The sequence below is a fragment of the Aethalodelphis obliquidens genome, unplaced genomic scaffold (genome assembly GCF_003676395.1).
Source record: "Aethalodelphis obliquidens isolate GAN/ISIS:26980383/991018 unplaced genomic scaffold, ASM367639v1 scaffold6, whole genome shotgun sequence".
NCBI classification, from domain to species: domain Eukaryota; kingdom Metazoa; phylum Chordata; class Mammalia; order Artiodactyla; family Delphinidae; genus Aethalodelphis; species Aethalodelphis obliquidens.
The window spans coordinates 40376101-40403136 of NW_020837950.1; the positions used below are offsets into that span (position 1 = coordinate 40376101).

General features: G+C 34.6%; 1 protein-coding gene across 9 annotated transcripts in view; it reads right to left on the bottom strand.

Moving 5' to 3' along the window:
* CENPE (centromere protein E) overlaps positions 1 to 27036 on the bottom strand; it is an 81311-nt gene that overhangs the window by 28712 nt on the left and 25563 nt on the right. For 3 of the 9 annotated variants that reach the window (XM_027103406.1, XM_027103404.1, XM_027103402.1), the window contains exons 17-41: positions 26537 to 26611; positions 26193 to 26312; positions 24186 to 24308; positions 23939 to 24104; positions 23396 to 23550; positions 22586 to 22900; positions 22200 to 22472; positions 21887 to 22045; positions 18634 to 18837; positions 16526 to 16684; positions 14384 to 14674; positions 14100 to 14258; positions 12907 to 13197; positions 11384 to 11668; positions 11077 to 11235; positions 10567 to 10854; positions 10312 to 10464; positions 9848 to 10135; positions 9120 to 9278; positions 8668 to 8949; positions 7831 to 7989; positions 6862 to 7152; positions 6098 to 6256; positions 3525 to 3632; positions 1332 to 1550 (exon numbers count right to left, since the gene is read on the bottom strand). In XM_027103406.1, coding sequence (XP_026959207.1) covers positions 1332 to 1550; positions 3525 to 3632; positions 6098 to 6256; positions 6862 to 7152; positions 7831 to 7989; positions 8668 to 8949; positions 9120 to 9278; positions 9848 to 10135; positions 10312 to 10464; positions 10567 to 10854; positions 11077 to 11235; positions 11384 to 11668; positions 12907 to 13197; positions 14100 to 14258; positions 14384 to 14674; positions 16526 to 16684; positions 18634 to 18837; positions 21887 to 22045; positions 22200 to 22472; positions 22586 to 22900; positions 23396 to 23550; positions 23939 to 24104; positions 24186 to 24308; positions 26193 to 26312; positions 26537 to 26611 — 5040 coding nt within the window. Of the gene's footprint in view, positions 1 to 1331; positions 1551 to 3524; positions 3633 to 5609; positions 5902 to 6097; positions 6257 to 6861; positions 7153 to 7830; positions 7990 to 8667; positions 8950 to 9119; positions 9279 to 9847; positions 10136 to 10311; positions 10465 to 10566; positions 10855 to 11076; positions 11236 to 11383; positions 11669 to 12906; positions 13198 to 14099; positions 14259 to 14383; positions 14675 to 16525; positions 16685 to 18633; positions 18838 to 21886; positions 22046 to 22199; positions 22473 to 22585; positions 22901 to 23395; positions 23551 to 23938; positions 24105 to 24185; positions 24309 to 26192; positions 26313 to 26536; positions 26612 to 27036 lie in introns of all 9 variants that reach the window. The other 6 variants (XM_027103410.1, XM_027103407.1, XM_027103403.1 and 3 more) reach the window with 6 other exon arrangements.

The following is a 27036-nucleotide window of genomic DNA, read 5'->3' on the forward strand; positions in this document are numbered from 1 at the left end:
TTAACATCCACCATTCCTTAACTCTTATAATTTGGCCTTTTCCTTAACTACTCAACTAAAACTGCTCTGACAGATGTCACCAGTGAGCTCTATTATCAACAAGTTGAGGAGATCTCTTCAGTCCACATTCTAGCTGACCGAAGCATCTGCCACTCTTGACTACTTCATCTTTGACGTACTCTCCTCCACTGACTTAAGTAATAACACTGTTGCCTGGTTCTTTTCTGTCACTTTGACTTTTCTAACCTTGAACCCATGAGTTGCTCTTTTCTGCTACTGTCTCTTGGAGAACTATCTTTTCTGGAGTTTGGATCTTACCCGAACATCTCCCCAAACTCTCATTCCTCTATTATGTTTTCTGGGCGACCTTACACATGTTGTGCAATCTATCACCTATATGAATCCCAAATCTTTATCTTTAGTCCTGAGTTTTCTCCTGACAAGCCTCAGACTCTCGACTAAATGCCTGCTTGGTCTCCCTTCTTAGACGTTCTGTCTTAGGTATCTCTCTCTACCTCAAAACATCTCAAACTAAACACCTCATCTCTTTTCCCTCTCTATCTCAGTTAATGGTACCACTCTCCACAAACCTGGCTAAGCCCAAATCCTGGGACTCAATCTAAACTTCCCTCCTGTACCTCCACCACCAATCACACCAACTACTATGTTAAGCTGTCAAATGTTTCTTTGATCTCGTCTGTCCTCCCCATTCCTATGAATCCTTCCCTAGCAGTAGAGTCGCTCATAATAGCGCATCTGGACCACTGTAACTGTCTCTTATCTCTTCTCTCTGCCACTAGGCTTATCCTCCACAAACTCATTTCTTCTTTGTCTGCAGTGAAGTATCTAAAGTGATAATCTGATCATGCTACAGCCACCACCTTAAAATAACTGTCCAACGGCTCTGCCTCATTTACAAAAGGAACTCCAAGCTTTATCATTTGAGTCTATCTTCTACTACAGTCTTATCTTCCTTAACTTTTTATTTGGTATGTCATATAATCTAAATGTACTTCTATCGCTACACTTATTACCTGTTTATATGTCTGCCTAACTCACTATGAGATCCCTGAGATGTTATTCATACTTGTCTCCTGAACACCTGGACAGTGTCTAGGCCCATAGGCAAAGCTCAGGTTTTGTTGAATAAACAGGTCCTAGGTGCATTGAGGATCTTGCACACACTGTTCTTAGACCCACATAATCTTTAATTCAGTAGTAAATACACTAAATAACAAGTATGTCAACTCTCAAAGCAGGACTTAAACACTAAAGTTTGTAATAGAAATTTATAATGATATTTACAAAGATAGTACTAAAAAAGATGGTACCTGAAGTTTCTTCATGACTCTATGAAATTCCATGGAACACCTTTGGTTTGCAGTGAGAAGTTTTTGAATTTGCTTGCTTTGTGGACATGGAAGTGCGAGGTTTGCTTTTACTCTAATTGAAAGCTCTTTTTGTGTTTCGATTTCCTTCTTCAAGTCAAGAGACAATCTATTTAAGCACTCATAATGATTATCCATCTCTGAGTATCTCTTAAGAAGCTCCTAAAGAAAATTAGAATTTATTCAATTTACCAATTCATTCTAATTTAACAAGAAATAGTCTCAGCCCTAGAATTGCAACAAAACTTAATTCTTTAATACTTTTTGTAGGAGATAAATAAATTTCGACCTTTGTGTTTATAAACAAAAGCGAACTCTTATTGTTGATTTTGGATTATAGAAATTATTGTGGAAATTTAAAAGAATTTAAACAAATATAACAAAGAAAACCAGAAGCAACCATTGTTATCATTTTGCTGCATTTTCTTTTGGTCTTTTGAACATCCATGATTTGAAGGAACATTTATTTACAAAGTCTGAAGAGAAATGTGAGTGAATTCAATCTAGTATGTATTGTAGCTCAAGGCTGAATGCTGGCCTCTATGTACAGAAGGCAGTGTAAGTGAGCAGATACGTGACTAAGAATCAAACTAGTTATATGTCAACTTGGTGGAGCCTCTTCACATATTTTTATTATCTGCCTAGAATCCAAGTTTTCTAACCTTTTATCAGAGTTTGTGTTCAGGTTCTAGCTCTGCCACTTGCTGACTGGGGAAACACTGAGTCATTTTCACCACTACAAAATTAAGACTACAATAATTGCCACAAAGTTTCCTAGGGGATCAAATATTAAATAATATCTATATCTATGCAATCTATAAAATATATAGACATTATAGTTTAAAGGAAATAAAATTATATTTGTAAAAATGCTTCTATGCCCAAGTTTCACTTTGTCAGACCTGGTTTCAAACCCTGATTCTACTAATTTACTACCTATGTGACCTTGGGTAACCACTAAACTTCCTCTCTGAGCCTCAGTTTGTTTGTTTATGAATGGAACAATAAAACCCATCTCATGAGGTAAAGCACCCAGTACAGTGCCTGCATGTGGAAGACATTCAATGAGCCTAGGCCCATCAACACAAATGACGAGAGGCCAGGCAAGTGACCCCTTGGTCAGAGTACAGGTGGAAGAACACATTAAGTTCAAGTTGCTACAGTCATGTAATAAATAACATGTTTAGTTCAGGGTGTTAAATTATAGAAGGGGCTTCTGACAAGAACGAGCTCTCTTTTTTATAATTTAAGGAAAAGCTAGATAGATGTTGAGTAATGTGGGATGTTGGAGGGGGGATTCTTCCTTTAGTCTTAGAATGAATCACATTATGGCATGGAGAAGCATTGTATGGTCATTCATTTGTACTTTTAAGAAACACATACTGAATGCTGATTCCTGTCAGGAAGTTTTCTAAGTGATACAGCCATAACCAACATAACAAAGTTTTTAGGGACTTTGCATTCTAATAGGGGTGAGAGTACATCCTGTTGGCTTTACCCTCAATATGTATTCAGAGTCCGAACACTTCTCACCAGTTCCGCTGCTACCTCTTTGGGCTGAGCCACCATCACCTTTGCCTGGATTACTGAAATTAGTCTTTCAAATGGTCCTCCTGCTTCCACTCATTTTCAATAACATTCCTTTAAAATGTAACTCAGATCATGTCTCTCTGTACTCAAAATTGTCCAAGGGATTCTCCGTCTTACTCACAGCAAAACCCAAAGTCCGCTTAAGGCCCCACAGCCTGCCTCTTCTCCATTAACTCCTGACCTCACTTCTAACCGGCTATCCTCCTTCTTGATGTTCCTGGAACCCACCAGGCAGGCTTCTGTCTCAGAAGCTTTCCACTTGCTGTTCCCTCTGCTTATACTGCTCTTTCCCTGTGTACCTGTGTGGCTTGATCCTTTACCTTTCTCAGGTATTTGCTCAAACATCACCTTTCCAGTGAGGCCTGAAAACCACCAACTCCTCTGTTTTCTGTGTGTGGTGTATGCACGTATATATGTACACATATACATACTTGTACTAGATTATAAACTTTAGAAAAATATTGAGCATTATCTATTCATTCCACATTAGGCCTTTGGAAGGGTATTACAAATAATCATTTGTAATATTAACAGGAGAGCACTTACTTTTATCCTGAAGCACTTTTCTCTCAGGCTTTCTATAAGGTGTTGGTTTCCATCACACAGTATTTTTTTTTCATATTTTACTACCTCTCCGTGGTTCTGTTGATTCTGCTTTGATACAAAGAAATAAGCAAGGCTTCAGCTGTAACTATAGTAACATATAATGTCTAGTCATATACTCTGATTACATTTTTATATCTTTTCAATAATGGAATTAAATATCACACATGTAACTCAAAAGCAATGTTAAAAATGCTCAGAATATGAATAACAGTAACACTAAGTCTTATGCTGAGTGACCTCAACTCACTGGAAAAAGTGACCTCAACTCATTGGAAAACCTTCACATATTTTTTGAAGATAGGATTTGTTGCTTTACTATCTATAGTTGCAAATTGGATTTTAGATATACCTCTGGTTCCTACTCTTCCAAATCTCTGTCTTAGAATCACTGCTGCCAACACATATATGCTAGCAAAACCAAGTATACTACCTACGGTGTTCCAAGCCCTGTTCATACATTCTTTCCAGCACCCTGGAACAGAAAATTCATATTCTGTTTATATTTTGTATTTGATTAAAAGTGCAAAATAAAACATTGTTCAATAAATATTTTTTGAATGAATTAAGTCTATAAATTTAGTTAGAGCCCACATAAAGGTGATTTCCAACTGTCTGAAATTTCTACTGAGATTACAAGTGGTATTGCTTTCCATTTTATTATTTCTTTACTATGAGATAATGATGGACATGAGAATGAAATATGAAAATAAGATTTTTATAGATTTCATACAATTTCTTATTTGTCTGAATTTTATAGAGGGATTCAGTTCAGTTCTTTAAGATATGTGATTCTGAATATCTATAAATAGACATATTAGTAGAACTTCCTTTCTTATACTCATCTTGCTTTTCTTCCTTCTAACTTCACTAACAAGAGCCTATGTTTAAAACTCTAGCGTGTAGAGGTAGAGAAATGAGATATTTAATCTTTTACAAATATTCCTCCACTGAGAATAATGTTATTTCCTGGTTTAAAAACCCTTTTAAAAATTACACTAAAGAAAATAGTCTGCTTTATTTAGCAATTTTTTTCTTAAAACTAAAGAATTGGGAGGGGAGTTTGGGGGAGAATGGATACATGCACATGTATGGCTGAGTCCCTTTGCTGTGCACCTGAAAGTATCACAACATTGTTAATCGGCTAGACTCCAATAGAAAACAGAAAGTTAAAAAAAAAAAAGGTATTTTCTGAAAAACAAAAACATTAATTTGAAAAGATACATGCACCCTAATGTTTATAGATAGCAGCATTATTTACAATCGCCCAGATATCGAAGCAACCCAAGTGTCCATCAACAGATGAACGGATAAAGAAGATGTGGTGTATATATATATATACACATACACATACACAATGGAATACTACTCAGCCATAGAAAAGAATGGAAATTTCCCATTTGCAACAACATGGATGGACTTCTAGGGTAATATGCTAAGTGAAATAAGTCAGACAGAGAAAGACAAATACTGTATGATATCACTTACATGTGGAATCTAAAAAATATAACAAACTAGTGAATGTAACAAAAAAGAAGCAGACTCACAGATATAGAGAACAAGCCAGTGGTTACCAGTGGGGAGAGGGAAGGGGGAAGGGACAATATAGGGGTAGGGGATTAAGAGGTACCAAACTATTACGTATGAAATAAGCTACCCAGATATACTGCACAACATGGGGAATAGGCAATATTTTATAATAACTATAAATGGAGTATAACCTTTAAAAATCGTGGATCACTATATTGTACACCTGTAACATATAATATTGTACATCAACTATACTTCAATTAAAAAAAATGTTCTTACCAAAAAAAAAAAAAGTGGTAATATCTGAATAACATAATTTTGGCTTCTTTTAAAACTATTATTTTCTATTTGTGTGAAAAATTATAATTAATAGTTTCCCTCATTATTCTTTACTGTTTGTAGACGTTTCCAGGAAATATAAAACAAAACACTGTTACCCTTTCCAAGAAAGCTTGATTCTTATAAACAGTTACTAGATAGGGGAAGATTCTGAACTCTCTCTAGCTATCATTTCTCTCAATGTTTCTCTGAATTGGTCTCTTTCCATTTTGAGAGACTCTTTTATTCTCTTTAGCTCATCTCTTTCCTTAGCTACAATTCTTATTTCTTCAAGGTTTTCATACAGTTTCTTGGTCAAGTGTAAGTTATCCATTGCCACATTTTGCACAGATAAATTTTGGGCATCAAATTGCTTCTTCAATTCTTCCATTTCATTCACTTTTTTATGAGTTTTATTGACATCTTCTTCCATTCTAACAAGTTGAAGCTCTTTTCTCTGAAGTTCTGGTATCTTGACATAATTATAAAACAAGTTAGAATGCGAACAGAATTCCTTTAAGAAAGGAAAATAGTGTCTATGTATATGTACATATAGTATAGTACATGTACATATATATCTATATTGACATATCTGTATCTATGTCCTTTCTCATTCCATAAGTAATTTTGGGCACAGTTATTCCCCCAAAGAACAGAACAACACATACCTTTCTCGGTAATTTGTCTTTTGATTTATTTAAATCCTTCTGAATATTTGAAATCTGAGGTGTCTTTTCTGAAACTTTCTCTCTGAATTTATCAATAGTTTCTTGGTGTTCTTTCAAATGCATATGGGCAATTTTTAGTTGCTCTTGTGTTTCCAGATCCTTTGTTATTAGAAATTGAGAAATATGATATAAAGGCACATTAACTTTTCTTAACAATGAACTAGTTAAACAAAATCTCAAAAACCACATGTTCATAGTTTAAAACAACCTCCATGCCACCCCCAAATTAGAACAGTACAGAAGGACATAAAGTCCAAGTGTCTGTTCCTAGCCTCACCCATCGCAGTCCTGTCACATGCTGAACTCTGCCACTTATTTTTCAAATTTCATACCACTTGGACATCTTTCTAAATCAGTATCACATAAAGAGTGTCCCATTCTTATGCTTAGTTTTCTACTATACAAACGAACACCACTTAGCCAGTGCCTTACTGGTAGATACTTGGATTGTTTCTGATTTTGTTCAGCACAATGTTGTAGTGAATGCTGCTGTATTTCTGTCCAGATATGTGAATATATTGGTAGGATGAATTTCTACAAAAGTGCTGTAGCAAATGTATATGTTGATAATTTTTAAAATGCTATTGTCAAACTGCTTCCCTAAAAGGTTATAACATTCAAATTTTCACCAACAGTATCACTTATTTTCAAACTTCTTACAGTAAAAACATGTTTACTTGACAGGAAGTAAGAGCACAACTCACTCTAGCTATGGCTTCTTGCAGGTCTGCCTTGAGTAGGTCTCTCTCCAGTTTCAGAGTCTCTTCTACTCTCCTTAGGTTATCTCTTTCTTTCATTACAGATTTCATTTCTTCAAGGTTTTCATGAAGTTTCTGAGCCAAATTTAAGTTCTCCATTTCTATTTTATCCAGAGTTAAACTTTGGGCCTTGAATTCTTTCTTCAGTCGCTCTAGGCCGCATATTTTTTTCTGTGTCTCACTAACCTCTTCTTTTAACTTAAAAAGTTGATGTTCATTTGCTTTAAGTTCTTGGACCTTAAGATAATCGTAACGTTAGGATTAGATGGCTTCTTAGGGAAGGATAAAGAATAGTTTCTAAGCTGATTAAGACAGCTTTCCCATGTCACTCATTAATATTCTGTGTAATTCCATACAGGATTTACTTTTTTTTGTGGTATAATTTACATAACTACACACTAATCTTATGTGTATATGGCTCAACTACTCTTGACATATGTATACAGCTATGTAACTACAACTCAGATTAAAATACAACTCAGAATTAATACAGAACACTTACTTACCTTACCATAAGGTTCCTATGTGCCCCTTCCTAGAACGAACCACTATTCTGACCTTTTTCATCCCAGATCAGTTTGCCTGCTTTTAAACTTATAAATCACAATGTATTTATCCGTTCTGTTGATAGGCATTTGGGTTGTTTTCAGTTTTTTGCAATTATGACTGAAGTTGCTGTGAACACTCTTGTATGTCTTTACGTGTAAGTGTGCACTTTCTTCTCTTAGGTACATAGCCAAGGAGTGGAAATGCTGGGCCACAGGCAGGTATATGGTTCAGTGCTAGTAAAAGCTACCAAGCTGTTTTCTAACGTGGCTAAAGCATATTACATCCCTCAGGGATTTTAGGCATTACTTTTTATTCTAGGAATAAATCAGGTATCCAAACATATAAGCGTCATGACCCCCTCAATACCTTTTCTTGTAATTTAGCATTTGAATTTTCTAAATCCATTTGCATATTTGATATTTCTTCTGTCTTCTCACAAACAATCCTTCTGAGTTTATCAATAATTTCCTGGTGATCTTTCAGATGCATGTGAGCAATTCTTAGTTCCTCTTGTTTTCCAAGGTCCTTCATTATTAGAAAAAAATTAAAAACCAATGATACAGCTTAATGTTAACTAGTATTTTCTTTTTAATGAAAGTGATACATTTTCTTAGTAAAAATAATACATTTCTTATTTCTTACTCCACAACTTTGATGTTGTTAGAAAGTTATCGGCTTCCCCTTCCCCTGTCCTCACCTCCCCACAATGTACTCATATTTTGCAGAGGTAAACATGCTATACACATACTATTCTACAACTTGCTTTTCCCCCTAAGAGTTATTTTGAGCTTCCAAATTAGAACATTCAAATCTATTTCACTTTTTTAAGGGTTGCACGTATCCTGACATATTGCTTATATCTACCCAGTTTCCTTGTGATAGACATTTAGGTTACTTCCTGTTTTTTATCACAAATTGCTATAATGAACAACCTTATGGTATATGTGTGTGTGTGTGTTATGAATATACACACACATACATATTTTTCTTTACCTTAAAAATTGAGTAAGTGTACATGTAAAGTCCATGAAGAAAATGCTGGTTACAGAATTTAAAATTTTCAAAAATAATACCAAATTACCTGCCTAAAAGGCTGTATCCTGTTCCTTCTCACCAAAAGTACCACTCATTTCAAAGAAGGGTTCACTGATGTAAGGAAAACATCACATTAACTCGCTGGGAAGAGGAACGAGTGTAACTTACTTTAGCTTTTGTTTCTCTGAGGATTTCACTGAGCTGGTCTTGCTCCATTTTGAGGGTTCGCTCCATTCTTCTTAGGTCATCTCTTTCCTTAGTAACAGATTTTATTTCTTCAAGGTTTTCTTGAAGTTTCTGAGTCAACCTTAACTTCTCTGTTTCTATGCTTTCCAGGGTTGAATTCTGGGCCTCTAATTGCTTCTTCAACTGCTCTGTTTGATATGTATTTTCCCTGAGATCAGTTTTTACCTTAAGAAGTTGACGTTCCTTCTCCTGAAGTTCTTGGATCTTGAGATAATCATACAATAAGTTAGGATATAGATAGATATAGAGAAAAAACTAATAGTTTCTAAATTGAATACGTAAGTCTCTATGTATATTAGGCTAACTGATATCCTGTTTCATAACACAAAAGACTTGATTCAAACTCTCAGTTACTTAGATATTAGTAGAAATACCTGTGCTTTTAAGGCAGTATTTGTGTTTTCTAAAGCCTTTTGAATATTTGATATCTCATCTGTCTTCTCTGAAACAATTCCTCTGAGTTTATCGATGGTTTCTTGGTGCTCTTTCAGATTCATTTGGGCAATTCTTAGTTCCTCTTGTTTTCCCAAGTCCTTTATCATTAGAGAAAGAAAAATAGTACGTTCAGAATAATACAATTCAACCGTGTGTAGAAAGGTACAGGGTAAGAAGTAAAAATTCCCCCCTCCTTAGGCCTCCCAGTTCTCACCCTCTAAATGACTTTTAGATGTCAATATATTCTAGATACACTACTCTGTATAACGTAACCCTTCTCTATCGGGATACTTCCAAATCAGCTCTGTCTTGTTCTTTACCTGTGGGTTGGTATTCTATGGTCTGAATGTGCTGTATTGATTCAACCAGTCTCTACTAATGGACAGTTAGAATTTTTCCTGTTTTGGGGTTTGCTTTATTTTGTTATTGCAACTTGTACAAATATCTTTGCACAGTTGTGCTAATGTGTGTGGGATAAACAGCAATAACTGGACTTTTTGGGTCAATGCATACACTTATTGAAAACTTTGGAAGATATTATCATATATCCATCCCTCCAGCCTTCCCCAAGATTGGACCAATTTTACAACCTCACCAACTCTATCAACCATGGCTCTTTTAGGACACGATGTCGTATTTACTAGTTGGGGGAAAGACGGTAACTCACTCTAATTGTGGTTTCTCTTAGGTTTTCCTTGAGCTGGTCTATCTCTACTTTGAGAGTCTCCTCCACACTCCTAAGGTCATCTCTTTCTTTTGTAACAGATCTTACTTCTTCAAGATTTTCATGGAGTCTCTGAGTTAACCTTATGTTCTCCAATTCTGTATTTTCCAGGGTTGACTTTTGGGCCTCAAGTTGCTTCTTCAAGTTTCCCATTTCACATATTTTTTCCTGAGTCTCACTGACATCTTTCATCTTAAGAAGTTGATGTTCTTCTTCTTGAAGTTCTTGAATCTGAGAAAATCATAAAACAAGTTATGACATAGACAGAAAATTTTAGGAAAAAGAACTGTCTCTAAAATTAAGGTAATCATCTTTACATTTTAGTCTAACATATGTATTATTTTCTTCTGTAAGGGATATGACGAACACAATAATCAGATGTCATTTTCCAACTTAATAAGACCTACCTTTGCCTGTAATTCAGTATCTGAAATTTCTAAGTCTCTCTGAATATTTGCTCCTTGATCTGTCTTCTCTGAACTATTCCTTGTATTAATGGTTTCTTGGTACTCCTTCAGAAGAATGTAAGTAGCTTTTAGTTCCTCTTTGACTTTCTGTCCCTTTATGATTGGAGGAAAATTAATCAAACTTAGTAGTGAACATCATCATTATCACTTGAACACTATTTTTATATCCAAAAACATTATAAGAGGGAAACTTACTTCAGCTACAATTTCTTTAATGTTTTCTTTGAGTTGGTCTCTTTCCTTTTGAAGGACTTCCTGCACCCTTTCCAGATCATCTCTTTCCTTAATTATGGTTTTTATTTCTTCTTGACTTGCCTGAAGTTTCTCAGTCAACTTGAGCCTCTCGCTTTCTATTCTTTGTAGTGATGAATCTTTGGCTTTGAGATGTTCCTTTAACTGTTCCAGTTCACTCATTTTTTCCTGAGTTTCACTGCTTTCTTTTATGGTAATCAATTGTTTCTGTTTCTCATGAAGCTCTTGGGTCTTAAAAATAATAATAAAATAAGATAATAGCCAAAAATATACTTATGTGCGCACACACATAAAAACGTGTTTATATATGCATATATATGTGTATGTATATTTTTTAAGGAAAAAAATCCAGTATGTCTTCTAAAACAATTTAGGAGGTAAACAGTAGTCTTTGTAATCCAGTTAGCTACCTCCCTTAAGTTTTCTCCCACTGTTCCTTTACTCCCAATTTACCTTTTTCTGTAATTCATCATTTGTTGTTTCTAATTCCTGTTGAATGCTTGATATTTCAGTTTCCCTCTCTGAAAGATCCACTCTCAATTTACCAATAGTTTCCTCCTGTTCTTTTAGGTGACAATGAGCAACTTCAAGTTCCTCTTTGGTTTCTAGGTGCTTCATTATTAAAGGAAATTGCAAGAAATTTATGAAAACACTGTATGATTACACTGTAACTAATTCCTTTCCCCAAAGGTTTAGTTTTTACCAAGATAGTTGCTTACAGAATGCTAAGCACACACACACGAAAAAGGATGAAACCTACTTTAGCTGCCATTTCTCTTATGTTTTCTTGGAGTTGGTTCCTTTCAGATTGAAGAACTTCTTGTAGCCTCTGTAGGTCATCTCTCTCCTTAGCTATAGATTTCACTTCATCATGACTTTCTTGAAGTCTCTCAGACCACTCAAGCTTTTCCATTTCTAGCCTTAGTAGTGCTGAGTCTTTGACTTTGAATTGCTCCTTCAATTGCTCCATCTCACTCATTATTTTCTTAGTCTCATTGTCTTTTTCTTTCATATGGAAGGACTGTTCCTCTTGAGATGCTTGAATCTTAAGAGGATCATAAAACAATACAGTTGGTGCCCAGAGATACTTTATTTTATTTTAGGGGTAAAGAAACAAGGATACTTTCTAAAACAATTAAGTCAGGGATTCAACAGCTCATTTACAGAACAATATTTCCACTCACCCACTCTTCCATTATTCAGATATTTAACACATTTATTGAGTACTCATTGTGTTGTCAGTATCTTATTAGAGATTGGAGATGAAACGGGAAATGACACTTTACATGATCTGCCTTTTTGAGACTTACGCACTTTAGAAGGAAAGATACATATTATACCAGATCTTACCAAACAGAGGTGCTGGGTTCTTTCAGGCTACCAGTGGCAAACCTAACCTATTGTGAGTGCTTAGGAAGGGCTTCCTAGGGGATGGACAGCTTCAGGGGAGATCTAAAAGATGAGAGCACTTGTTAGGCAAAGAGGACTATGGAAATACTACAGGAAGGGAGACCAGAACATCTGAAAGCCATGAGATGCAGAAGAGCAACAGACTAGAGTTGCTGGAGCACAATAAGCAGGAGGAAGAGTGAGATGAAACAGGGCTAGAAACCCGCAAGGTCTGGGATCTAGGGTCTCAAAGGTCATGTGAAGAAGCACGCTGGTGTGTATTTCAAGAGCAATGAGAAGTTATTAAAAGGTTTTAAGAAGAAAAGATCACTTGGGCCAGAAAGGGGAATGAATTAGAGAAGTATGATGTGAATGGGGAGACCAGGTAGGATGCTATTGCACAAAGCCAGAGAGAGGTAATTGTGACTTGGATAAGGGTATCAGCAATGTGGAGAGAAGAGTGGGAGGATTTCACACACAGGTACACACCTTAAAATCAACAAGGTTTGGTTGTTGTATTACAGAGTGAGTGGAGAGGGAGGGATAGTAGTAGGAATGATTCCCAGATTTCTGACTGGATCAGTGAGGAAGATGGTAACGCGTTATGGGATGCTGGGGAAATAGGTTTAAACAAGGGAAGAAAACAGTGTTTTTGACTTTATCCTTTCCTGTAATTTAACATTGCTTTTTCTAAATCATTTTGAATATTTAAGAAAACAACTCATTTTCCATAGTTTCTTAGTATTTACGAGCAATTTTTAGTTGTTCTGTTTCCAATCACTTCATAATTAAGAGACATTTAAAGAAAATTGGTAGGAACATTACAAATGTCATTTTTCCCAAAGACTTATTTATTAAACACTTATTAAAATGGGAGGAAAGGATGAAACTTACTTTAGTCAAAGTTTCTCTAATTTCTTCTTTCAGTTGGTCACATTCAACCTGAAGTGCTTCTTTTGTCATTTTAAGATCGTCTCTTTCCTTAGTGAGAGATTTTATTTCTTCGTGACTTTCTTGAAGTTTTTCAGTCAACCTGAGACTTTCCATTTCTGCACTTGCCAGTGTTTTTGAATCCTTGGTTTTGGATTGTTCTTTCAATAGCTCTGGTTCATCCATTGTTTCCTGAATATCACTGACTTCTTTCACATTAGCAAGTAGCTCCTGTTCCTCATGAAGCACTGGGACCTTATGATATTCATAAAATACCAAGGTTACTATCTAGAGAGTGTTATCATAATTTTTTAAAGGGAAAACATGAGGCAACTTTCCGTAGCAATGAAAGTGATTTTGAACCTTCATGGCCTACCATGGGCCACAAACTCCTATTTATTCATTTTCTCTTGATTCCTACTCAAGCTATTATTCATGACTTTTCTGCTAGTAATAGTCTGTCATAATTGTTTTTTTTCTCCAGCTTACAACCACAGTACACTTTACCAACAAATTATCAATCTGGTCAGTTGCATGCTTCATTTCTATACTAGTTCCCAAATGCAACAGGAGAAAAATCAGAATTGAGCAGATTCTATCTCAATAAATGAATGGCCCCCATTCTCAGATGAATTCTAATGCTACTTCACAAATTTGTTATGTGTACAGATTGATTCCCCCTTTCCATGATCACTAGTGGTACCATGTAGCTTTGCATAGCATATTTCTGCATTTATCATACTGGAATTGAGAGATTTTTTTATATGCCTATATTGGGGAAAAAGAACAATGTCTTATTCATATCCACAGTCTCAATGCTTGGCACATAGTAGGCTTTTAACATAGGTTGGTCCAGTTATCCCAATGTTTCATTTTCTCCATAGCATTTGCTATTATCTAAAATTATACTGTTCATTTGATTGCTTATTTATTGAGAACCTCTTTCCACTACAAAGTAAGTTCTATGATCACAGAGATTTTGTCCACCTTGTTCCCATTTTATTTCTATAATCCAGGACTGTACCTGCTACATTAGACACTCAACAAATACTACCCAATAAATGAATGAACCATAACTCAGTCACTACCTACTGCTTATTTTTCTTTCAGAGAAAGAAAGGAAGAGGGGACAAGGAGCAAAGGAAGAAAAGACAAACCTTTTCTTGCAATTCAGTATTGGATTTCTCTAAGTTCTTCTGAATATTTATTATTTGAGCTGTCTTCTCACAAATGTTTCTTCTTAGTTCTTCAACAGTTTCTTGGTGCTCTTTTAGAAGCATGTGGGCCACTTTTAGTTCTTCTTTTGTTTCTAGACCCTTTATTAGCAAGTTAAATTTAAAGAATAATTGTAATAACATCATCCCAACATTGCCTCCCCCTTTCCAACTGACTCAGTTTTTAAAGAAACATTTAATAGATGAAAGAAAAGGGTATGACTTACTGTAGCTTCAATTTCTCTTATGTGTCCTTTAAGCTTATTTCTTTCTATTTCAAATGACTCCTGTAATTCCTTTAGATCATTTCTTTCTTTGGTTATGAATTTCATTTCCTCAGAATTTTCATGAAGTTTCTGAACCAACTCTAGCCTCTCAATTTTTATACGTTCCAATGTTAATTCTTGGTTCTTTAGTTCATTCTTTAAATTTTCCATTTCATTCATCTTTTTCTGAATCTCGGTCATCTCTTCTTGTACACTAAGAAGTTGTTGCTGTTTTTCTTGGAGTTGTTGGCTCTTAAGAAATATAGTTTTTATAATTACCATTTTGTCTATATCCTCCTAAAATTCTTATGTAAAATGTACTTTGCCAAACTGAAATAATCATTAGCATAGCCCTGCCTACTACTCCAGTATAAACAGACAAGTAACACTAAAAGTAAAGTAACCTTTTAGATAGTGCTTACAGTGGGTCAGATAGGGTCCCACCCCAAATTCAAGTCTGTCCATACTCTGAGAATGTGATCTTCTTTGAAAATAGGGTTTTTGCAGATGTAATTACTTAAGGACTGATAAGAAATATTCCTGGGTTAAGGTGGGCCCTAAATCCAATGAGAGGGTCCTTATAAGAGACAGAAAATGACACACAGAGACACAGAGAAGGTCATAGGTAGATGGAGGCAGAGATTGGAGAGATGCAGCTACAAGCCAAGGGTACCACGGACAGCTGGGAGTCAAGGACAGGAAGAGGCAAGAAAGGATTCTTCCTTAGAGCCTTCAGAGGGAGCTTGGTCGCCAGCATCTTGATTTTGAACTTCCAAGAGCCAGAATTGTGAAAAAATAAATTTTTGTTGTTTAAAGCCATCAAGTTTATGGTAATTTGATACAGAAGCCCTAGGAAACTAACAGAGTGTCACTAGGTTAATCAAAGAAGTAAAGTGAAAATGCGAAAAATTTAAAAAGAGACTAAATATGCAGATATAACTATGCCAAGTAACTATAATTCCACTTCTCCTAAAAACTTGGATAATTTACTTTCATTCCCAATAAGGTCCATATGGGGTGGTCCAAACAAACAATGAGGCATTAACTTTTACATAAACTTACTGATTTCCCTTATTTAGGAGGAATATGAAATAGATGTAAGGTTTTAATATATTCAGTTAAGTTATAGTAAAAAGGATGAGAATTAAGAGAACCCACATTAGGAAAAAAAAATACAGAAGCACAATGGAAATCACAATATATTATCTATAATGCATGTGGCACTACTACTAGAATATACAGAAAGATCTTGGTGGGTGCATTTTAGAATTACTTGGGGAGTACAATTGTTACAAGGGTCTTAGCTCTTCTATAAATTTTACAATAGCACCTTATTGTAAATATCTAAGAGATGGTAATACAGTCATCCCCTGGTATCCATGAATCCCTGTGGATACCAAAATTGGTGGATGTTCAAGTCCCTTATATAAAATGACACAGTATTTGCATATAACCTAAGCACACTCTCCAGTATACTTTAACTCATCTCTAGATTACTCATAATACTGAATACAATATAAATGCTACGTAAATAGTTGTAAATACTATGTAAATAGTTGCCTGTGTGTGGCAAAATTCAAGTTACACATTTTGGAATTTTCTGGAATTTTTTTCCCCTGAATATTTTTGATCAGTGTTTGGTTGAATCCATGGATGCAGAATGTGCAGGTATGGAGGGCCAACTGTAGAGATAAATTTTACATTTTAGAGAATAACTAATATATCTCTATAAGGGCAGAATCTTTGTTTTGTTGACTAATGTATCTCAAGAGCCCAGAACAGTGCCTGGCCCATGGTGGTACTGTATGAATGTACAGTACTTGATGAATGAATATATCAAATGATTCGTTTAGATGAAGGCCCCCTCTCTCATTTAAAGACTAAAAAAATATAATCCTCACAAAGGATGTTAGTTAACATCTCAGTAGGAGTTGAAATTGTCCAAAATATTAGCATTAAGATCTGTTCATTGGCAAGGTATGTATTATTTCTGGAATTTAGGTCTGCTGGAATCAAATTTATTACCAAAAAAAAAAAAAAAAGAAAAAAAAAGAAAAAGTTTAGTCAGAAAAAATGACCAGGAATATAACTTTAAAAAGTCACCTTTTCCTTCAGCTTTTCTTCAACTTCTGCCAGTTTTTCACAGGTCCTAGAAAGCTCTTCTTCTTTCTTTATGGTATGGCTTTTTTCTTGTGCAACTATCTCTTGTTGCTTTTTAAGTTCATTTCCAAGAATTCTTAATTCTTCCTGGTTTTCAATGGTCTGGAATTTAAAAAAAAAGCTGAGATTAAAATACTAGCTTACATTTATGAAATCAGGTAAAAATCAGCATTTGCCTTAGCCTGAAAATGAAGAAATCATGGCAAACTACATTGGAAAAGACTAATTAAAAAGAGTCTTAACTTAATCATATAAAGGTCAAGAATCTGCTTTTTTAATACTGTTTCTTTATTGCTCATCTTACATTCTTATCATGAGAATTAGAACTGGATTTTGTATTCTGTCATGAGAGGTTTGCTCATTTTCTACCCCTAAGCCAAAAGAGACTTTCTAAGCTTCTGTTGACAACAGATGATATATGAGACATATATATATTTATATATATATATGGTTATGGGCTTTTCATATGCTGGAATGACTTTGGTTTTTTTTTTTTTTTTTTGCGGTACGCGGGCCTCTCACTGTTGTGGCCTCTCCCGTTGCGGAGCACAGGCTCCGGACGCACAGGCTCAGCGGCCATGGCTCACGGGCCCAGCTGCTCCGCGGCATGTGGGATCTTCCCACACCGGGGCACGAACCCGTGTCCCCTGCATCGGCAGGCGGACTCTCAACCACTGCACCACTAGGGAAGCCCATGACTTTGGTTTTATACATTGCTTAATAGCAAGCTCAAAATGGCAGCATCCTTTGCTAGCATAAAGTCGGTTAATCCTAGTTATTAAGCTTAAACTGTGACTTTCTCAAGTATCAATATCACAAAAACATCACAAGCCAGAGACTGAGAAACAAATATGACTTTTGTCTGTATTCTTATTTACATTCAGCAATTTTAACCAAACAGACAATCCCAAGGAACATGGAAAACTGCACAAAAGGTCAGGTTCTACTGTGATCCATAGCAAACTTCTCAAAATATTAATTTCAATCTAGACACATTATATTGTCCTTAAATTTAGAAACAAAAAATAAAATAGGTTTGAAAATATTGGCAAACATTAACAACAAATAATTTAAAGTGAAATAAAAAAATTACAACAGCGTAAATAGAAGAGAAACATTTAGGAACAACTTTAACAAAATATGGAAAAGACCTGTGCACTGAAATCTATAACACATCACTGAGACAACAGATAATTTATAGAAAGATACACAATGGCCAATAAGCCATTTCATGCTAATAAGCATGAAGAGACGCTCAATATCTTTAGTCATTAGGGAAAGGCAAGTGAAAACAATAAGGTACACACCCAATAGAATGGCCAAAATTAAAAACACTGACACTATGAAGTGTTGGTGAGGATGTGGAGCCCTCAGTATTCTCTTAATTTGCTGATGGGAATGTAAAATGGTACCAACTACTTTGGAAATCAGTCTAGGAAATTTTCATCAAGTTAAATATACATCTACCTATGAGCCAGCTATTCCATTTAGATAGTTACCCTGGAGAAATAATAAAAAAAAAATGTTCATAGAAAGATCTGTATATGAATGTTTATAGCATCTTTATTCAAAATAGCCAAATAGTGGAGATAACTTAAATTTCTACCAATAGGATAAAGTCTAAACAAATTGTGGCCTGTTCATATGATGGAACATTACCCAGCGATAAGCAGGAGAAGAAAGAAGACACAAAAGAGTGTATGCTGTGTGATTCTATTTGTATGACATTCTAGAAGGGAAAGGCAAGTGAAAACAATGTGATTAAGTGATTAAGGTAAAAAAAAAAAAAAGGACAGTGACTATATGGGGCAGAGGGTAAGATTAGGATCAAATAGATCAGAACTCAAGGGAACTTTTTGGGGTGATGGAAATATTCCATATCTTGACTGAGGTGAAAGGTACACAAGTAGAGACATTTGTCAAAAGTCATCAGACTGTGCTCTTGCATCAGATACATTTATTGCATGTAAATTATACCTCAATAAAGTTGGAAAAATCTAAAATGTACAAAGACAAAACTGTATAGCTAAGTATACAGTGCTAAATCCTACCATTTCAATGCTTTCCCTTAGGTCAGTCTTCAGTTGTTCCTTTTCTGCTGTAATACTCTCTAACATTTGTTGCAGTTCATTTTTCTCCTGTATTAAAGAAGATATCTTTCTCTGTTGCTCAATTAGCTCATTATCCTCAACATCTGCAATCAGTGCTTGGGTTTTTTTGGCTTCCAAATTTTGTTTTTTATCTATGCCAACCATCTAAAATATAAATACATTAAAAGAATTTCTTAGTTAATAATAATTTTAATAATAATAAAAAAAGCCAACATATATTACTTATTATGTACTAGGCACTATTTTGATATATTGACACGTTTAATCATCACTATAACCATATGAGGTAGGTACTAGTATTATCTCCATTTGACAGATGAGGAAACAATACCAGGGAGGATAGGTCACTTGCCCCAGGTCACCCAGGGAAGAATAACCAGGTTTTGAATCCAATAGTCTGGCTCCAGAGTGTGTGCTCTTGTGCCTGTTCACTGATAAGAACTACCTGGACAGCTATAGATAATTAACAATTATCTTCACGTATGATGGGTTAACCTGACTTTATGAAAAAGTAAGCCGCCTTGAACTCTATCACTTTATTTTTTTCCTTAAAAGCTGGAAATCATTCCCTAGCCCCTATTCCCAATTAATCTTTATTTTCAGAGGTAGTCATACTCACCAAAGCTGGAGTTTTATTACATGTAGAGGGCAAAATAATTTTGGTAGAAATATATCTCACATTATAATAGCATAATTCATCTTTTCTTAATATACAATTTTCATTTACTGCTTAAGAAAAGCATGTTATATAAATTCATTTATCCATAAATAAGTCTTAACCAAAGGTAACTTAAAATGTGAACTCCTTGGTAAAAGGACATAAAGACTGACATTACAATTGTTGGCATGAAATTAGAGTGTCACTATATAACCTTATAGTAGCCCAATAAATATATTCAGTTCCATACTGGCCACATATGTTTTAAAAAGTTTTTATAGTAATCTATAAGTAACATTAGAAAAAAAATTGAAAAATAAAGAGAAAAAAATGTCATCCAGTGTCACCAACACAACCACTATTAGAGTTCTAAAATATTTCATTCCAGTATTTTCCATTAACTTTTTTTAAAACATAGCCATCATAATTAATTTACATATATAGGATTCAATTTAGCTTTTCTTTTTCACTTAGATCATGTGCAGTTTCCCATACTGCTACGTAATCTTCAAATTAGTATTTTTAGTAGTTGCTCTATTCTCTAAAGTGGATATGGACAAACCATATTTTGTTTAGTTAACCTCTTAGTGTTGGCAATATTCATGAGCTTCTGACAATGGTGCACACAGAGCTAACTACTGGGTTGGTCAAAAAGTTCGTTTGGTCAATGAATACATTGTTCAATACATTTCTTGGTGAAAATGAAAAATGTGTCTTTTATTTTTACTTAAAATCAAACGAACTTTTTGGCCAACCCAATACACGAGGTGGGGAACATATAGGCTTTGGGAGCAGTTTGTCAGATATTATAATTCAGAAGCCTGCATCTTTACTCCTAAACAAAGGAATATACACAAAGACAAAACAGATGGAGAGGAAGTATTCTATAATGATGCCGAAGGCACATTTCAAAACTGAACTCAGCCTAGGAAGCATTTCAGCTACCATGGTTATGAGTAAAATCTAATTTCTGTTGAGACACACTAGAGAAATTGCATTTCCAGAGAAACACATCAAGCAGGACTGAAAACGGGTACTCCAAGGGATTCCTGATAGACCTACTTAATGGAGTTCTGTGGTACCCAGATGAACAGAGGGCCCCTGGAAATTCCCAGACCCACTCTTTTATCTACATGGGTGATTCCAGCATGAGCAAGGTTATCACAAGAACAAGGTGATCTCAGACTTCCAGCCCAGGTTTCAAGATCTCTAATGAACAGAATGGCCCCAGAGAATCCCATCAGACTCTTTTGTCACCATGGGCACTTCTAGCATGAACATAATACTACAGGAGCCAGTTGGTCCCACTGAGTATAACTCTTCCTTTCCCTCACTTCTCCTCTACTGCTTCCTTCTCATGGGGCCCTATGATTGCATTTTTCATTTGTTTAAAAGCAGCTATACATTGTTGTATCTTATTTTAAAAAAAACTGTTCAAAAAACCTTCCCCCTGTGAAAGTAGAAGTTATAAATTTCAAATCAAGGTCAAGAACCTTTGGCCCATGGTTGATCCAAATTATAGATAAGCTGAGAGAACACAAGATAATAGTGGAAGTGAAAATGCTTTTCTAGGAGAGAAGGACTCAAGAATAGGGAGAGAGAAGAGAAAGCTCATTTTCCAAGGCAGGAATATTGTGTGCCTGGGTAAAGGGGGAAAAAAGAAGCTAATTAGACTATATCAAAATTTAAAGCTTCTGTGCAAAAAAGGACAAAATCAACAGAGTGAAAAGGTAACCTATGAAATGGGAGGAAATACTGGCAAATCGTATAACTGATAAAGGGTTAATAACCAGAAAAATACAAAGAACTCTTACAACTCAGTAACAACAAAAAACCAATTTAAAAGTGGGAAAAACTTGAACAGACATTTCTGCAAAGAAGATAAACATATAGCTTACAAGCAGTCTGTGATATTTTGTTATGGCAGCCTTAGCAGACTAATATACCTCCCTTTAAAAAGTTACCATTAGCATCCTAGTTTTTCTTATATATAATTGAATAACTAGTTAAGTAGTTTTTCTCCTAAGGTCTCAGGACAAAATGAACCATTTTACCTAGAATGAATTAAGGCAAGATTTAAGCACCTAATAGTAAAATTATGGTCCAAACCCTAAAAATAGATACAAATACGATACATACATTGATTCTATAGCAAACTCTAAACAAATATAGTATACAAAATCCAACATAAAACAAATATTTTAGTCATAATTAATAATAAGCACTGAATCTTTCTTACATTCTTAGGATTCAGAGGGGCTTTTAAAGATGTGTAAATTACAATAGGCCTTAGAAAAGTATCAGCTCAAAGTCCGAACTAGTATTTTTTTGTCTTTTCCTTTTCAAATTGATTGTAAGCAGTTATATTTGAAGTTATTTCAAAGACATAAGACTTACGCGTGTAAATTATTCTGAGCTATTACCACTGTGAATAATAAATAAGATTGAGATTACTGTTCTGCACTTAAGCGTTTGAGGTTAAGGAGAAAGCTCATAGACAAGCATATAAAAACTTTGAACAGAAACACCCTTTACCTTCTCCTGAAATTCATCCTCAGTTTCTCCTAAGTTGTCCTCTATATGCAAATTCTTGGAAGTTTCCTCAGAAATTTTCATTTTTAGTGTGTTAATCGTTTCTTGGTGTTGTTTCAAAGACTCAAGAGCATTTCGTAGTTGTTCCTGGGTGTCTATATTCTTTGTCAGAGAAATAGAAAATAATTTCCATTAGAATGTGAAACAATGAAAATAATTTTATAGCTATTGCTTGATCATATATAATAAATGATGGCTCCTGTAATGTTCTTAAAGAGGCTCTGAGATTTCAAAGTTTAATCAGTCAAAACCTTACCATGTTTATAGTATCCTGAATGTCACTTTTGAGTTGGTCCCTCTCAATTTGCAGGCTCTCTTGGAGTTGTTTTTGATCATCCTTTTCTTGGGTTAAGGTTTTTACTTCTACTAAGGTTTGTTGAAGTTTCTCAGTAAGCAGTGTTTTCTCCTTTTCTACAGTGTGAAGCCTAGAATCTCTACTTTCTAATTGTTCCTTCAGCTCTTCCACTTCTTTTAACCTTTTTTGATTCTCAGTTGTTTTCTGCTGAAGTTCTTGGGTTTTGTGAGAGAGCTTTAAGATAAGAAAAAGTAAATGTGAAAAGCAGAGCATTCTGCGACGTACACATGGAAGCCAAACCCCATTAAGACTAAAGATCATTTCCCTAGAGGGTGTCTTGTACCAACCTCTGTCTTCAAAGCATCCAAATTTAAACCAGGTTCTTGAGCTTCTTTAGAGAGATTTCCTATTTCCTGTTTCAATTTTGCATTCTCTTCAAGGACCATCTTATACTTTTGCTCAAATTCAATATGATGATTTTTAACATCTTGGAATTCTTGATCAGTGCTTTCATAATTCACCTGGGAAGTTGCTAGGTCATGTTTAGTTTTCCCAATTTCTTCAAGTAAATCTTGAATTCTACTTTCCTTATGAGCTACTTCAGAAAACAATTTATCTTTTTCCGATGTTATTATACAGAGCTCTTCAGATTTATCATGTATCTATGGAAAAGAAAGCAAACTTAGCTATGTTAGCAATATATGATCTACTTAAGCAATTTTCAGGAAAAAACTTTCTCTGCCTCACCTCAATTTCAAGACATTGAAATTAAGCAAAGGTTTGACTGAGGAAAGGCAATATTTTTATTGTGACATCTCTTTAACAATATATTATCCTGTTTAACTTTACCTTCAAAGTTTTGATTTCTAATCTCTGGTTCTAGTAAGGATTGCATGGAGAAGGACAGTAGAAACACAATCAGCATGTGCCTTTAATTCCTCACCTATCATTTTAAAGTGTTTTCTAACTTTCTGGTGTAGCAGGCATTTCATGGTTTTTCTTAGAATTTGACTTATATTTCTATTGCTAACAAATTGAGTCAGGCATTTACAGTCTCTTGGCTGGTACTTTAAAATAAAATATGGCAAAATATTTAAGGCACTATTGCAAAGGTTTTTATTTTAAGGTAAGAGTTGTTTGCTTAAAAAAGTGTTTACCTCCTTCCTTAGCATTTCTACTTCTGAAGGTAAAGATTTCAGTTCTGAGAGCAAACTAACTTCTTTGTGCAAAGCTTCATTTTCTTCGACTTCCTTATTCAGTGCTTTCTGGAGATGGGTAATTTTCCTTTCCAATTCCATATTAGACAGTAAATCTAGGAAATTTTTAGTAAGTTAAATAAAACAGCTTGCAGTTGTTGGGTAAATCTAAATTACATACATAGTTAGATTATTTAACCAGATTATATAAAATTTATTAAAGAAAGAGCCAGTGTTGGTAAACCACTCATCTAATTGTTAATCACCTTGTCCAAGACTGGGTTCAATTTATTTGAAAAATAACTTTTAAACCCTTATGGTTTGAGGTCCAAGGAAACATTTATAAATACAGATACCAAATGACATTAAAACTTCACATTAAGCTATTAAAAACACCAGAGAATAATGGATTTTTAATTACTGCAATATAGTTGCAAAATCTTTTAGGTACATTTCTGTATAAAGTCAGATTTGCAAAGAGATAAGTCTGAAATGATGAAATACCTTTTGGAACTTTGCCATCTATAAGGGAGGTGAGTTTTGTTATTTCATTAAAAGAAGATTGTAATTCTTTCTCCAGATCAACTTGCATTTTCTTTTTTGCCTCCAACTGGCTTTGATATAACTCAATATCATTTTCCATTTGCTTGCATGTACTTGCAAGTTCTTTCTATTGAGAGAAACACTGCAGATTCACAGAAATGTACTGATCATTGCAACTGTTTTTACAAATATTACAAAAATAACTTACCATTTTTTCTTTCACCTTTAGATTTTCACTTCTGAGAAAGGCTGATTCTCTCTTGGCATCAAGAGCTACAGTTTCAGCATCAAGCAGAGTCTGTTTCATTTGTTTTAAGTCTTCAGTGTTTTCCTATACACATGACAAAAAGGATTTTGTGAAATCTAACTTTGTTAGAGTTGGAAAAGACTTAACACGTACACGTATGTTATTCCTAACAAATCAAAAATGGTTAAAATATGCGAATTGCCAAATGTATTTTTGGAATAGATTAAAAAATTAACATTTCAAATAGTAAAAATATTTTAGGGAATTCCCTGCATTCTAGTGGTTAGGACTCGGTGCTTTCACCGCTGGGGCCTGCGTTCGATCCCTGGTCGGGGAACTAAGATCCTGCAAGTGGCACAGAGTGACCAAAAAAAATATATTTAAAAAATTCTGGCTATATTTTTCAAAAGGATAAAAGCATTGTATAGAAGTACTATAATTCTGTTATTGTTTAAAAAGGTTAACACAATTATTGCTCAGCTAGCCTCTTAAAGTTTGATATGTATTTTTATTTTAAGTTACTCTCTGCAAAACATGACAGATGACTAGCTAATAGTTAAAATTAAGGATGTTAAATCACAAATTGCAAAGAAAAAGATAAATAATCCAACAGAAAAATAGAGAAAAGATATGAACAGGCAACTCACAGAGGAGAAAATGCAAATGACTGATAAATACATGAAAAAAAATCCACAGTCGGGCTTCCCTGGTGGTGCAGTGGTTGAGAGTCCGCCTGCCGATGCAGGGGACGCGGGTTTGTGCCCTGGTCCGGGAGGATCCCACATGCCGCGGAGTGGCTGGGCCCGTGAGCCATGGCTGCTGGGCCTGCGCGTCCGGAGCCTGTGCTCCGCAATGGGAGAGGCCACAACAGAGAAAGGCCCGCGTAACGCAAAAAAAAAAAATAAATAAATAAATAAAAAATCCACAGTCTCATTTTTAGAAAGAAGTGGCATTTCAACATGACTTGCACTTACATGAATTCAACCGTATGTACTTGGCAAAATATTAATGCAAACATGCATGCATGAATGAATAAATAAATTGGATGAATAAAGAGAAAAAAATAAACATCAATTTAAAAAAATGGGCAATTCTATTTGCCATTCTATCAACAGATACTCCAGGATGATATGAAAGTGCCTTTCTTCCCAGGGCCTCAGAACAATGAGAACACTTTTAAAAAGAATCACTTGTCATTAATAGAAGGTAGCAAAAGAGTACTAATAGAAGGTAAGAAAAAGTACTCTGAAAAACTCAAATGAAAACAAAAGAAGAACAATAGAAACTAATATTCTAAACTTTCCAGCTAGTAACTGTTGCCTTTTTAAAAAAGTTAAAAACTAGAATCCAACTGATAGTTTCTTGAAGTAATCAGGTGGATTGAAAGCAAATAGGAAAAAAAAGTTAATTTCACCATGAGATTCAATACTATTTAATGCCATGATCTTATACCAACTAAAATCACCTACAGCTATAGCTCTGAAAAATATCAAACTGTTAAAATAGTTACATAATTATAATGAGAATGCATTAATATCTATTAATGAAATTAATGAAATTTATGAAATCATGCTCAATTACATGTTTTACAGTTCTAGTTACTAATCAACGTTAAGTGCTTACCTGAAGATATTGACTATACACTTCTGCACTTGTATAAAACAATTGCAAAACATTAAAATTTTTTGAATTACTGATTTTTAATGGAAGCTCATCTCTAACTTACTTATAGTCAATCAAAGGATAATATCCTTAACTCTCTATGATTCTTTATCCATAAAATGGCAATGATACTAATAGTGCCTCTCTCATAGGGTTACTGACAGGATTAAATAAAATACTATATTTAGAACGATTAGAACAATGCCTGGCACACAGTAGGCTCAATATAAACATTTGCGATGATGATGATGACAGTATACTACAAATGCCAAAATGATGACACAACAAAATAAACCTGATTTTTACCGATGAGTATGGCAAGTCCATTTCCATACTTTCTGACTTCTGAGAGTCTATGTATTTCTGTAGCTTCTTAATCTGGTCTTCCTTTTCTCTAAGCAGCTCTACTTTTGAACTTAGTACATCCTAAAACAATTAAAGGAGAATGAAACAATTTAACTGGGTTTTAATTCTAAGGAATTAAAAAGAAATTATATTTAATAGTTTAAATTGGTAGATAGTAAAATTCAAAACGTTGATATTTAAAGAATATAACTCCTTCTATTTTCTGAAATCATGCTCAATTACATATGATATATGTTTTATAGTTTTTGTTCCTTATCAATAGAAATACCAACATAAATGCTCACCTCAAGATCTTGATTATACACTTCTGCATGCTTAACTAAATTCTTTAAGTTGGAAATTTCATGAATTAGTTGCATCTGTAAGAGCATGTGAACAGGCAACAGAGCAAACCAATAGTTAATAAAGCAAAAAAAAAAAAAAAAAAAAGATAGCATTCATTCACCGCTTTAGAATCACCCAACACAATAAGAAAGACTGGGAGATCAGTTTAGTTCAACTACCAGAGATCAACCATTCAAGCTACTGCAATGAAGCACCTCATTATTTAAAAATAAATAAATAACTAAAACCCAAACTCAACCAACCAAACAAAAAACATCCCCAAACCCCACAAAACAAGCAAATAAGAAAAAAGCCTAAGCATGACCCCCAAAACAGTTATGTCATGTTAATAAAGCTACAATAAGGTCAAAAGCAAATTAGTACCCACCACTGTATAAGATAGAGTGGTAATCAAACCTTTATAAAAAACATACTTTAAATAGATTTTTGTTTTGGGTAA